Source organism: Mangifera indica, chromosome 6 (genome assembly GCF_011075055.1).
Source record: "Mangifera indica cultivar Alphonso chromosome 6, CATAS_Mindica_2.1, whole genome shotgun sequence".
NCBI lineage: Eukaryota > Viridiplantae > Streptophyta > Magnoliopsida > Sapindales > Anacardiaceae > Mangifera > Mangifera indica.
In genome coordinates this window covers 4,085,241-4,097,552 of record NC_058142.1, presented here as the reverse complement: position 1 = coordinate 4,097,552, position 12,312 = coordinate 4,085,241, and the positions used below count along the sequence as shown (strand labels likewise).

At 29.8% G+C, this 12,312-nt stretch overlaps 2 protein-coding genes across 2 annotated transcripts; one reads left to right on the top strand and one right to left on the bottom strand.

Annotated features, from left to right (window-relative positions):
• Positions 1–450: 450 nt before the first annotated feature.
• On the bottom strand, positions 451–2,839 carry LOC123218377 (protein LURP-one-related 7). Its single transcript, XM_044639824.1, has 3 exons — positions 2,554–2,839; positions 2,036–2,248; positions 451–709 (listed from the first exon to the last, which is right to left on the bottom strand). The coding sequence occupies exons 1-3, from the start codon at positions 2,761–2,763 to the stop codon at positions 587–589; spliced, it is 546 nt and encodes a 181-aa protein (XP_044495759.1). The 5' UTR covers positions 2,764–2,839; the 3' UTR covers positions 451–586.
• A 4,220-nt stretch (positions 2,840–7,059) lies between these two features.
• LOC123218294 (protein NUCLEAR FUSION DEFECTIVE 4-like) lies at positions 7,060–9,082 on the top strand. Its single transcript, XM_044639664.1, has 2 exons — positions 7,060–8,291; positions 8,409–9,082. The coding sequence occupies exons 1-2, from the start codon at positions 7,135–7,137 to the stop codon at positions 8,839–8,841; spliced, it is 1,590 nt and encodes a 529-aa protein (XP_044495599.1). The 5' UTR covers positions 7,060–7,134; the 3' UTR covers positions 8,842–9,082.
• The last annotated feature ends 3,230 nt before the right edge of the window (positions 9,083–12,312 follow it).

Below are 12,312 nucleotides of genomic sequence, written 5' to 3'. Positions count from 1 at the left end.
CCACAGGGGTTATTACAGCAGGAGACCATGAGATAAAATTGAAAGGGTTCTTTTATTATTAGTACTTAGGCAATATTTTTTTAAGGTTCACCATTTTAAAATGTTAAAATATAACACAAATTTGCAATGATTTCACCTTCTATTTAATCTCTGAATTCATGACCATTCTTTGTTTAAGAAAAATAATTTTGAAGGTTTACCGTTTAGTATATAAAATTACTTCAATTCCTTCACAGTCTGTTCAAAGCAATTCAGCTGTTATGAGAAAGTTTAACAATTTAGGCCATATGTTATTGATTTATTTAAAATGCTATCATTATTTAAATAACTAATCTATCTTGTTTTACTCTTAGCTGCAATTAATGGCATTATCTATCTTTTTGAAATCTCCATGGAAAGGAATTGAGCTACCAAGAAAGCTTTCAATGCTGCCTCATATCCCTCTCAAGATTAAAACCAGAGGCTATCATAAGTTTCATTTTGATATAGTTTATAACAACAAATGCATACATTTCCTTAACAAAGTGACTAAGTGGCATATGGAAAAAGTACAATATAACACTTCTTAGTTCTATTATTTTCATTGTCAATCAAAGAATATTGCAACCAAAGCCACAATTAAAGTTGTATCAAAAGACCCTGGAAAAATGGTTAGTCGAAATTTCTTCCGTCTCACATAAATCTGATGAAGCTTGTACATAAGACTAGTCTGCATCAATGAAGAAAATCAATAATGGGAGTTAAATCTGATGGAGTGAAATGAATTTGGAGTAAGAATTGATAGAAACTATGATGGATGAAATGAATTTCTAGAATGGATGACAGCAAAACAATGTGACACAAGTAGAATATATTAAACCTACAATTACATCTTAATGCAAATCCTTGAAGGAAACACACTGACTTCATCTTATAACTAGCAACTAAGGTGATAAGGAATAAGCAAAGATGGATGAATGAGAAACATAAAATAAGTATCCATGATAGCAAAAAGACCAAAAACTTTCAGTTGAATTACAGTAAGATTAAAGTCCTGAAATGGATATAGAAAACAAAAAGGATTCCAATTAACCAGCTTATTGTACAAATTCTAAAATTTTGGAATTCAATTTGGGTTGCCATTGCAATCCACAAAACATCTTATCGTGATATCAAGTTACCGAAGGTTCAAACTTGTAAATTATATTATTTTTTATTAGCCAAAGGACTTATTCCTATCTAAAGATTACTCTTTTCCCAAGTTCTCATCTATTATCATTCAAAAATTCAAATAAATACCCACTTATGGGCTGTCAAAGTTAATTAAATCCGTTAATTTTAAAATTTTATCTTCTTTTACCCCTAAAACTCTAAAAACTAACAATTTTCTCCTATACCAAGTTTAAAAAAATAACATTTTTTCCCTAGTGTTTAGTTATCAATTCCTAGTTATCCAAGCCAAGAAGATGAAAAACTTTGTCTGAGAAGATGACGTCTTCCTAGAAGATGACAAGTGGGAAGACAAAGAGTCTCGTCTTCCAAGCTTAGATGGCCGGTCGAGGGAGACATGGGGAGAGAGAGACTGTCAGAGGGAGAGAAAGCATCAAGAGGGAGCAGTTGTCGGAGATAAAGCAGAAAATTGAAAACTAAATCTTAGGGGGGAAATGTTATTTTTTAAAACTTGACATAGGGAAAAAAATGTTAGTTTTTAGGGTTTTGGGAGAGAAATGAGATAAAATTTTAGTTTATTTTTAATAGTAAAATAACGATTTTATCCCTAAAACTAACCGACTTAACTGCTCATGGGTGGATGTTTGGTTTTTTGAAAGATGATAGGTGGGAACTGGGAAAGACTAAACTTTGGGTGGAATAAGGCTTTTGGCCTTTTTTATCCGACAAAATAGATCACTGCACAGAAAGGAGCTTTCCACTATGACGAGTCCTAAAAATGTAGCTTCGGCTAATAACCGACAAAATGACTCATATGGTTCAATTTTTTTCACTCTATATGTGCTAAATTAAGGCTTGATGCTATATAAAACATGGATATAAGTACCTGAGCCACAATAGAATTGCCTTTGTAGATGGTGCAAGATCTTCGGAAAGGAAAACCTTTGAGCTTGACATCAGAGGTGGACTCTTCCCGGTTCTCACCAACAAAAAATACTTCAAATTCAGTTCTAGTAAGTCTACTCAGGGTCCTCTGCACTCTAAACATTAAATCCTTCTCCCCACCGTCATCCCCCTTAAAACCTTGCCACAATCCTTTCTACAACCAGGAAACATATCCCATTACTTCCATTTTACCCAAACACATTAACATGGAAATAACGAACCATTATCTGCAAAGCATGATCACCTACTTTGGCATCATTTATTTTAAAAAAATTAGACAGAAGTTATTTAATGATGCAATTCTAACAAAATTGGTAAAGTTATGAGACATTGAAGCCAAAATTCAATCAGATTCCACAACAGTCAAGCTAACTAACAATGTCAACGACAAACAAATACTCGGTGAATACACGCGAGTCATAGTAACAGTATTAAAATGAAGAAAAAAGAAAGCCTTACGTCTTGGTGATACAAGGAAACGAGAGGATTCCCCGCTGAATTAAGAACAACTTTTTTAACAGAAGATTGGCGGTTGACTTTGAAAATGATATGACCAGAAGAATCAGCGAAGCCGATCTCTCCACGCGTTAGGCCAGGATGTTTCTTGGAAACGAACAGATCGACGGGGATCGGCGCAGTTGCCGTCTGTATAGAATTTGAAGAATCCATTTGTTTATCTAACCTCAGTCTCTCAATTGAACCTAGGTGAAGGCTAAAATTATTTTTCTTCTGTTGGGGAAAAAATACTGCTCTTCATTATAGTAATATTAAATTTATTATTTATTTTTTTTAATTTATATTTTTTAGTAAAATAAAATATTAAAAAAGTTAAAATAAGATTAAATAAATTGTAAAATTAACTTTTTTTATAATAGGTAAAGTTGACTGTCTAAAATTTTTTTGAGGTTAAGCTTAATAATTTTTAAAACCATAGTTTAAACTAGAGTTTAAGTCATGAAAACTTATTTTAGTCTTGATTAAACTAATTTGACATTGAGTTTGAGTGAACTTAATTTAAATTCAATTTGTAATAATAGCGAGATAAAAAATTTTATAATTTATAAAAGATATTCGAAATAAATAAACATGCATATGTATTAAGGTGCACGTGATGTTTGTCCTTAAGAAATTGCATTAGTTTTTTGGTTGAAGATGTAATTGATGTCAATTGTACCCTTCTTATGTCTCGAAATGTCTAACAATTTCGTTGCATTCTATGTAGATGACAACATTGGCTTTATCAAATTAATTGTTAAAAGAAAAATAAATAATAAATCTATATACACTTATGATAAATATTAATAATAATATATTATTATATAATTACGTAATTTTAAATTAAAAATACAATAATGTTTAATCAGAAGACATCACTATTAATATTCAAAGTTGTACTTTAGAAATATAATGTTACACATTATATCCAAATTCGTGGCAAATTTTGTGGGTTTTAAATTCTAGTAATTTTTTGAACCCAAAACCATGGAAGTGGCCCCAAAAGGTGGATTGTGTTGTTAAGAGCTAATTCAGTCTCGCCCAAAGTAAGGTTCAAGTCTCCACCAGTAGCCTGTTGTGGGCTGACCCAATGTTCCTTGCCTTCTCTTCATTCTAAAATCCAATCCGTGACCAGCAATGGCGTGAGAAAAAGTCCACTTCATCCCTATGTGAATTCTTCTTTCAAATTTTACTCACAAGGAAATTAATTTAATATAAATAATATATGAGATATTAAATTTTAACACATTCAAATGTTTTAACGTTTTTGCCCCTATCTTTGACATTAGTGTCTAGGCGAATCGTCACTAGGGTTATATTTGAGTTTTAACTAACTCATTATAAAAACGATATCATTTTAATACTTATTGATCAAAATGATATCGTTTTGTATCAAAATTTTTAGCTTACAAACTTGACGAACAGTTCAAGCTTGAAGTTGCAAAGCTCGGGCTTAAGCTTTGGGGTTAACCCTTTTTAGGTTTATTCAAATCGAATTCGAACTCAAATTTAAATTAGGTCAGTTTAAATTTAACCTTAATCACCAATAACTACGAACTATTAATTGTCTATACGTGAGGACTTGTGATTGTTGATTTGCTAATTTGGGTTGATCCTAATTGTTGAAATCAATGGTGTGGCGTTGCGTTTGATGAGCTAATTTTCTTTTTTTGGGCCAAAAGACTTACAATAAAACTATGTGTACCCACTTTAGGTACACAAATATATACACAAATATATACATATTTATATGTGTCATCATATGATTGGATGATTTTGAATTAAGAATAAAACAATAACCAATCATATGATGACACATATGAGTGTGTATACATTTGTGTACCCAAAGTGGGTACACATAGTATTGCTCAAAGACTTATTCCATCTAAGTTTTGACTTATTTTCAAACTCTCACTTATAAAATTTAACAATAAAACTATGTGTACCCACTTTGAGTACACAAATATATACACATTTATATGTGTCATCATGTGATTGGATGATTTTGAATTAAGAATAAAATAATAACTAATCATATGATGACACATATGAGTGTGTATATATTTGTGTACCCAAAGTGGGTACACATAGTATTGCTCAAAATTTAAAAAACTTAAATATTTATTATTCTATTAAATTTTTTTGTTAAGATTAAAAATAAAAATATTATTTAACAAAAAAATTAAAAAATAATATTTTATTATATTTTTTATCTTTAATTTAAAAAATTAATAATTTTTCCTTATCTAAAATTTGAAAAATTATCTTTTCACCTTTACGACTTTTTTTTCCTTCTCCAATGACTATTTTTGCTTCGACCATTAGCTGACTTCTCACCATCTTTAAAGCTGATCGATCTTCTCTTTTCAATTACCTTTTCTGTCAAATGAAAATAAATTATCTTTATCCAACAAATAGACTTTTAGAAAATTCTTTTAAATGATAAAAAATCTTTATATATAATAAGCTTTTTTTTTTTGGTTACAAAAACGACAAACTTTATTCTATCCTTTCAAGATTCTTTACCACAAACAAACCATGTGATCCCAAATCATTCTCGTTTAATATTTTCATACCATTCATTTCTATTCTTAATACCTATTCCCATTTTCATACCAATTCGCACAACGCACATGCCCTAAATGAAATAGCTGAGTTGAGATTTCATCACTAAAATAGTTCTGTGATGTAGACGGCTTGCTGTTTTATTTGCCGTGAGGTGAAGGCTGAAAGCGTCCAAAATGGCCTGACTCATTTAGCCTGTAATTGTGAGTTTCCTACCGTACAGGGAAAGAAATCAAAACCAGTTCACCCATTAGGTTTAAGTGTAGCCATATTAGAGTAATGATACTTATATAAATAAATCACGGTTAATTATTTATATAAATTAATATAATAATATATAATTTGATAATTTTAAAATAAAAAAATAAATAATTATATCATTTAATAAAAAATAATAAAATTATTTGTATATATTTTTAATACATAATTTATATATAGATAATATATTATTTATGATTGAATGATTTTAAATTAAAAATAAAATAATATTTAATTATAAAATAATACATCATTTATATACACAAATAATATATTATTTTATAATTAAATAATTTTAAATTAAATATAAAATTATATTCAATCACATAATAATATATTATTTATATATTTAAATTATATATAAAAAAAATATAATCATATACCATTACTCAATAAAAAATTACAATTTAATTACACTTATAATTTTATTTATTTATTTATTTTTTATTTAAAGAATTGTTTTGAGTTTTAACCTGAAGGTTTAAATGATCTCATTTCAAAGTGGACCCGACCCATCAACTGTGTGGTTCAAAATTATCCGGTGGGCACTTCCTAGATCTCATGCATGATGTCAGCTTTAGATATTTATTTCACAAATTTTTATGTTTATCCTCGCTAAACAAATTACACCTGAGTAGAGGTAAACATGCATGCGAATGCTATAACCTGCAGGGCCCAGCTTCATTCTCTCACCTAGTCAAATTGCAAGACCCTTTTTAGACGATGAATAATATTATAATAAAATTATTTCAACCCATTTTGATAATATAAATATATATTACATAATTAATAATTTTAAATTAAATATAAATAATATTTAACCATATAATAATATATATATAATATTACTCATAATATTATAGAGAAATAATCAATGGGTAATATTATATATATATATATATATATATATATATATATATATATTTTATAATATAATTGAGTATATCAATGACTTATTATCATACGATTAGATGTTATTTTATTTTTAATTTTAAATCATCAAATTAAATAATGATATATGATTCGTGAATTCAATTATATACTTAAAAATATTTTTATATAGTTTTATTGATAATTAATATCTAATACGTTATTTATAAATGAAATTTACCATTCAAATTAATTTGATATTAATTCTTCAATCTGACTATCTTTGACAAATGGTTTTCGTATTGCATTCACTAAATTTTAACTAGTGAATGAATTGGATTCATAATTTATAAGTAGGGTGAAATTCATATTCAAATTAATAACATTATTTTAGGGGGTTTGATCTATCATATCCAACATCAGTACACGCAACCATAACATTAATGTTCTCAAAGTAGAACTGGTGGTCGACAGAAAACCACATTTTGATGTTCATAGCCACATTAATATTAATATACATGTGTTGGGAGACAATTTTTGCCCTTTCTATTAAATAAACCCTCAAATTTTGGAAATTAACAACAATGTAATCGAGTTAGGGTAAAACAATAGAATAAAAATTATGAAGGTAGTTTCCTTTCTTTTTAATTTTCTTAATTTATTAAGCAAATTAAGTGGTTTATATCATCTTACAGGTCATTCTCTATGCACAATATCGCTGACTTTTTCAATTTCTCTTTACAAATTGCTCTCCTAGTGGCCTTTAGTTTTTTTCACATGCACAACAATTTACACCTTGTTAAATACCCATCACTGCAGTCACTGCAATGCAAACCATTTAGAACTTGAAACATGGTTTCAACGATGCCTCAAACCTTTCTTCAATGGTTGAGCTTGGTGGGGGCAGTATGGCTTCAATCCATAAACGGAACAAATACAAATTTCCCTGCTTACTCATCCCAACTCAAAGCTCTTCTTTCCATGTCCCAGTTCCAACTCAACAATCTTGCCTTCGCCTCAGACGCCGGCAAGCTTTTCGGGTGGATTTCCGGCGTTGCAACAGTTTATTTGCCCCTTTGGGTAGTTCTCGTGATTGGCGCCACTCTTGGTTGTGTTGGTTATGGTTTACAATATCTCTTCATAACAAACCATATCTCCTCTCTTCCATATGGCTATATCTTTTTACTCACTGTTGTAGCAGGAAATAGCATTTGTTGGATCAACACCGTTTGTTATGTTGTAACCATTAAAAATTTCCCTTCAAATCGTCAAGTAGCTGTAGGAATAACAACCAGTTACTTAGGATTAAGTGCAAAAATCTATACAGATATTGTCGGTGCTATGTATTCTTCCCCTATAAAAAGAGGTAAAGCTTATCTTCTTCTTAATTCCATCCTTCCTTTAATCACTTGTGTCGTCACTGCGCCTCTTGTTAGAGGTGTTAAAGTTGAAAAAAGTAAAAGAATGAGAGGAGGGTTCATTGTTATGTTTGTGATAACAATAGTTACTGGAATCTACGCCATTATTGGCAGCTTCGATAGGGTGTCAAAAGTATTATCGCCACTGAAGAATATGATTGGCATGATAGTTTGCCTATTAATCCCACTAGTGATTCCATTTGGAGAAAAGATTAGGGAGGTTTTCGCAACAAAATGGTGGCTAAATGGAGAGCCAAAGGTGCATAATTCTACCATAGACGACAACACGAGTGTGGAGAGAGTAGAAAATGGAGTAAAGGAAGATGAAAAAGATGAAGCTGAGATCGAAAATCATGAGATAGATGTCATGGAGGAGATTGGGGTGAAGTTGATGGTGAAGAGAGTAGAATTTTGGTTGTATTTTTTTGTGTATTTATTTGGTGCAACCCTTGGTCTTGTGTTTCTCAACAACTTGGGACAAATAGCCGAGTCTCGTGGCTTCTCAGGAATTTCTTCTCTGGTTTCTTTGTCTTCATCATTCGGCTTCTTTGGCCGTCTCTTGCCATCCCTTTTCGAGTACTTTTTCTCAAGGTATATCTTTCCCCTCTGCTCTTCATTTTTTGAATACATTTATACACAAAATACCAGTTAGCTAGAGACTTAAAGGCATAGTAATTTAATATGTTTTCGTTTGTTTGTTTATTTCAGGAGCAAGTACATGATTTCAAGAACAGCTTCAATAGTTGCATTAATGGCGCCAATGGCAGGAGCTTTCATTCTACTTCTCAACACAACCAACTTTGCTCTCTGTATGAGCACCGCCATTATAGGCATCTGCACAGGAGCCATTACTACCTTATCTGTAGCGACAACTACCGAGCTGTTTGGTACAAAGAATTTCAGTGTGAACCATAACGTTGTGGTGGCAAATATCCCAATTGGCTCCTTTCTCTATGGCTACTTAGCCGCCCTTATTTATCATAAGGAAAGCAATGGACATGGCCGATGCATTGGATCTCACTGCTACAGAAATACTTTCATTTTCTGGGGTTCTCTTTGTTCCTTCGGGACTTTTCTAGCTTCATTATTGTATATCCGTACAAGGAAGTTCTACTCACAAAGATACTATGGAAGGCAATGATACAAAGTCAGATACTAATATATTATACTTTGTTACGTTTATTCTCTTATGAAGACGTACAATATTAATGCATTTTTGTAAGTATATAGGTATTTAAAAATCTCCAGTCGATTTTGATGTGTATTTCGACATTTGAATGAATGTAGTCCACTAACTTTATGTAGAGAATCGTAATATTCATAAAGAGATAAATATGTCGTTGTTTGAGTAACCACGTTAAATGATAATGTTTAAGAGACCACGCATCATCTATTGCCATCTCTCTCTTTTTTTTAGTTTAAAAATTTAAATTTTTGTATCACGTATCATAAAATAATTGAGTATACTTGTAATCATTCAACTAAGTCCAACCGAGTAATCTTGGTATATCATTAGAAAAACATTGAATCCAAACTCTTCACCTTGGATTTACATTTATTTACCACTCAAACCACCCTTTGATGATATTTTATCATCATCATTTTTCTTTTTTGTAAAAAGATATATCAATCCGTATTGATAATATATATTATATTATAAGATATATATCGTATTATATGATATATTTATTATATCTTATACATATTAAAATATATATTATTTTTTACTTATATTATATTATATTATATAATATATATTATATATAAAATATTGATAACCATCTTCCAACTTGTAATAAGCATTCACATAGTATATGGTACGTAGAGTAAATTCTTTTGAAAAAGGGACATTTTTGTTGCCACACATTATAAATGATTTGACTAGTTGCGTGAAAACTAATGCTCTTTTGTGTGAAAAATAATTATTTAACTAATTGCGTGAAAATAACGCTAAGGTGCATGAAAGAAATAAATTTGTTTTATTTCTCGATAAGATTATAATAAGCTTAATTTGTTACTTATATTCTTCTCTCTACATTTCAAGATAAAGATAGACTTAAAAAACAGATAGATTTGATTGAAATAAATACAAGTAAGCAAGTATGAGTGTCAATATGATCATTTTTAAATAGAAATTAATCCATACAGATTCATGTGAAGTGACTTATGAATGCCCACGTTCTATTTATTGATTTTCTATTTAAAAAAACAAAAAACAGATAGACATTATAACTGATTTAACTAGTTCCTGAAAAATAATGCCAAAGCAATATGAAAATTGAAATAGCGATGTTAGCCAGCCAGCCAGCCAACCCAATGAATGCCGTGCAACTGCCTCGTCAAGAACATTTAATTTGTTCCCAAACGATGGTGGGATTTGGGCGGCTTTAAATATTCTAATGTAGCATTTCTTTTCTTGGTATTTGCCTGCTTATAAAATGCTGCCCTTCTTATTTGAAGACAGTAATTTAATTAGCCTAAAAATATAGGTCACTATTTTGTTTTCATGCATTAAAATATCACCCAAGTAATTTTTTTCCTTTCCCATTTATCTCAAGATCAAATTACTAAGAGAAAGTAATGTAGACTGATTGTTGATTTAAGGAGAGATCAATTTGGAAACGTCACGCGTTACCATAATAACATTCACATTAGGCCAAAAGACTTTCCCACCCAAGGTTTGATGAAACCAAATTCCACCCATTAATTTTCAAAAACTTAAATATTTATTATTTTATTAAAATATATTGTTAAAATTAAATGAAAATGTTATTTACCTAAAAATATTTAAAAAATAATAAATTTATCACATTTTTTCTATAGATTTAAAAATTTAACAATTCTTATAGATTTTAATAATTATAAAAGATTTATGGTTTTGACAAAATTTAGGTATTTTTAAATTAAATCATAAACCTTTAAAATTATTTTGAATTTTTTAACTTTTTAAAATGACTGCAATATAATGTTTTAATAATCGTAGTATATTATTGAAAACAATCACGATTTTTTTTTTAATTTCAATCCTTAGAAAAATAAAAGACTGATAAGTTCATGAAATTCCACCCAAACAAGAAGAAACGAGAGCCGGCACTATCTTTTCAAGTAAAGAAGGCGGAGTGCATTGGGTATGATCAATTATTGAGCATTATACACCGAAACGTTTTAATTTATTTACAAATTTTTATATATTAATTTTGAAAAAGTCATTAGCTATTATTATTAATGTATTTTTTCAAAGTCAAGAGTATCCAGCAATAGCCAAAAAGACTTGTTCACATTCAAGATCTCTTATTCTCAAATGTAGGCCAAAGGATGAAGAAAGAATCAACACTAGACGTATCTTGACGAAGACCTGCAATTAACATGATGGAGAAAAAGCGGTCGGCTTTTCAGCCGTGTAATTCAGAAAATACTTAGTCTCATAGTCAATTTATAACTTGACGGAGACATGCAATTAATATGATGGAGAGAATTTGGACAATGTTATATCATATAATGATGTTTATCTTCTAAGCTTTTAAGATAGACCTGGTCACAGGCTGGTTTGGCCCATGAATCAGACCGAAACTGGTCTGGATAAAACTGAAATCAGAATCAAAAGAATCAGAATCGAAATCGAAATCGGAACCGGATTTTGACGGTTCGATTCTGGTATATATAATTTGAAATCGTAAACCACCGGTTTACATCCGGTTTATGAACTGGCGGTTTAAGGTTTCTGAACCGATAGTTTTATTTTATTTTATTTTGAATTTTTTTCAATTAAAAAAAAAAAAGGATTGCAAGGAATTGTTGGTTCCTTACAAATATGTAGGGACCCTGCAAAAGATTTAAATTTTTTGTAAATTTTGTTTCACCCCTCTTTTTTTAAAATTTTTTATAAAATTTTTTCCTATATATATCCATTCAATATCTCAACTCTTCCACACTAAATCCTTCAAACTCTCTCATTTACTCTCATTCTCATTCTTTCAATTTTTAATACTCTCTTAATCTTTCAATCAAATTCTCTCAAATTTAATTAAATTCTTTCTTTATTTTTTATTACTTTCAATTTCTATTTTTTTTATACAATTCATAATTAATTATAGAATTTATTCCTATAATTAATTTTATTTATTTTTTATTATTTTTCATAATTAATCATATAATTTATTTTTTATTATGCAAAGGTAAAAGAACTACGTAGACTTTAATTCTTCTAATCCTCAAGAAGATACGTAAGAAGTTTAATTGAAAAATTAAATCCAAACATTTTTTTAATTTTTAATTATTGTAATTAATAATTTAAAATTTAAATCAAGATCATGTATCAGAATTGACGGTTCAATGTCGATTTCAGACCGGGTCATGAACCGGAACCGTCGGTTCCAAACCGGGGTCATGAACTGGAACTGTTAATTTCGAACCGGTTACAAATCGTCCTATTACGGTTTCGGTTCAGGATCCTTATTTTTTCCAATCGTGAACCGACGATTTCGAACCAAAACTGCTAGTTCATGAACCATGGCCAGAACTATTTTAAGATTATAAATGCCATGTACAAACTCCATTTCGTCGTTCCCTTCATAGGAGCCATCCTCAACAATATTCAGAAAATATGGTCTCC

Coding starts and splice junctions, on each gene's coding strand:
- LOC123218377 (XM_044639824.1), bottom strand. CDS start 2,763: ATGGATTCTTCAAATTCTATACAGACGGCAACTGCGCCGATCCCCGTC. Junction 2,249..2,553: donor TTTCCTTGTATCACCAAGAC/GTAAGGCTTTCT, acceptor TCCTGGTTGTAG/AAAGGATTGTGGCAAGGTTT. Junction 710..2,035: donor GCAATTCTATTGTGGCTCAG/GTACTTATATCC, acceptor TCATTGATGCAG/ACTAGTCTTATGTACAAGCT.
- LOC123218294 (XM_044639664.1), top strand. CDS start 7,135: ATGGTTTCAACGATGCCTCAAACCTTTCTTCAATGGTTGAGCTTGGTG. Junction 8,292..8,408: donor TTCGAGTACTTTTTCTCAAG/GTATATCTTTCC, acceptor TGTTTATTTCAG/GAGCAAGTACATGATTTCAA.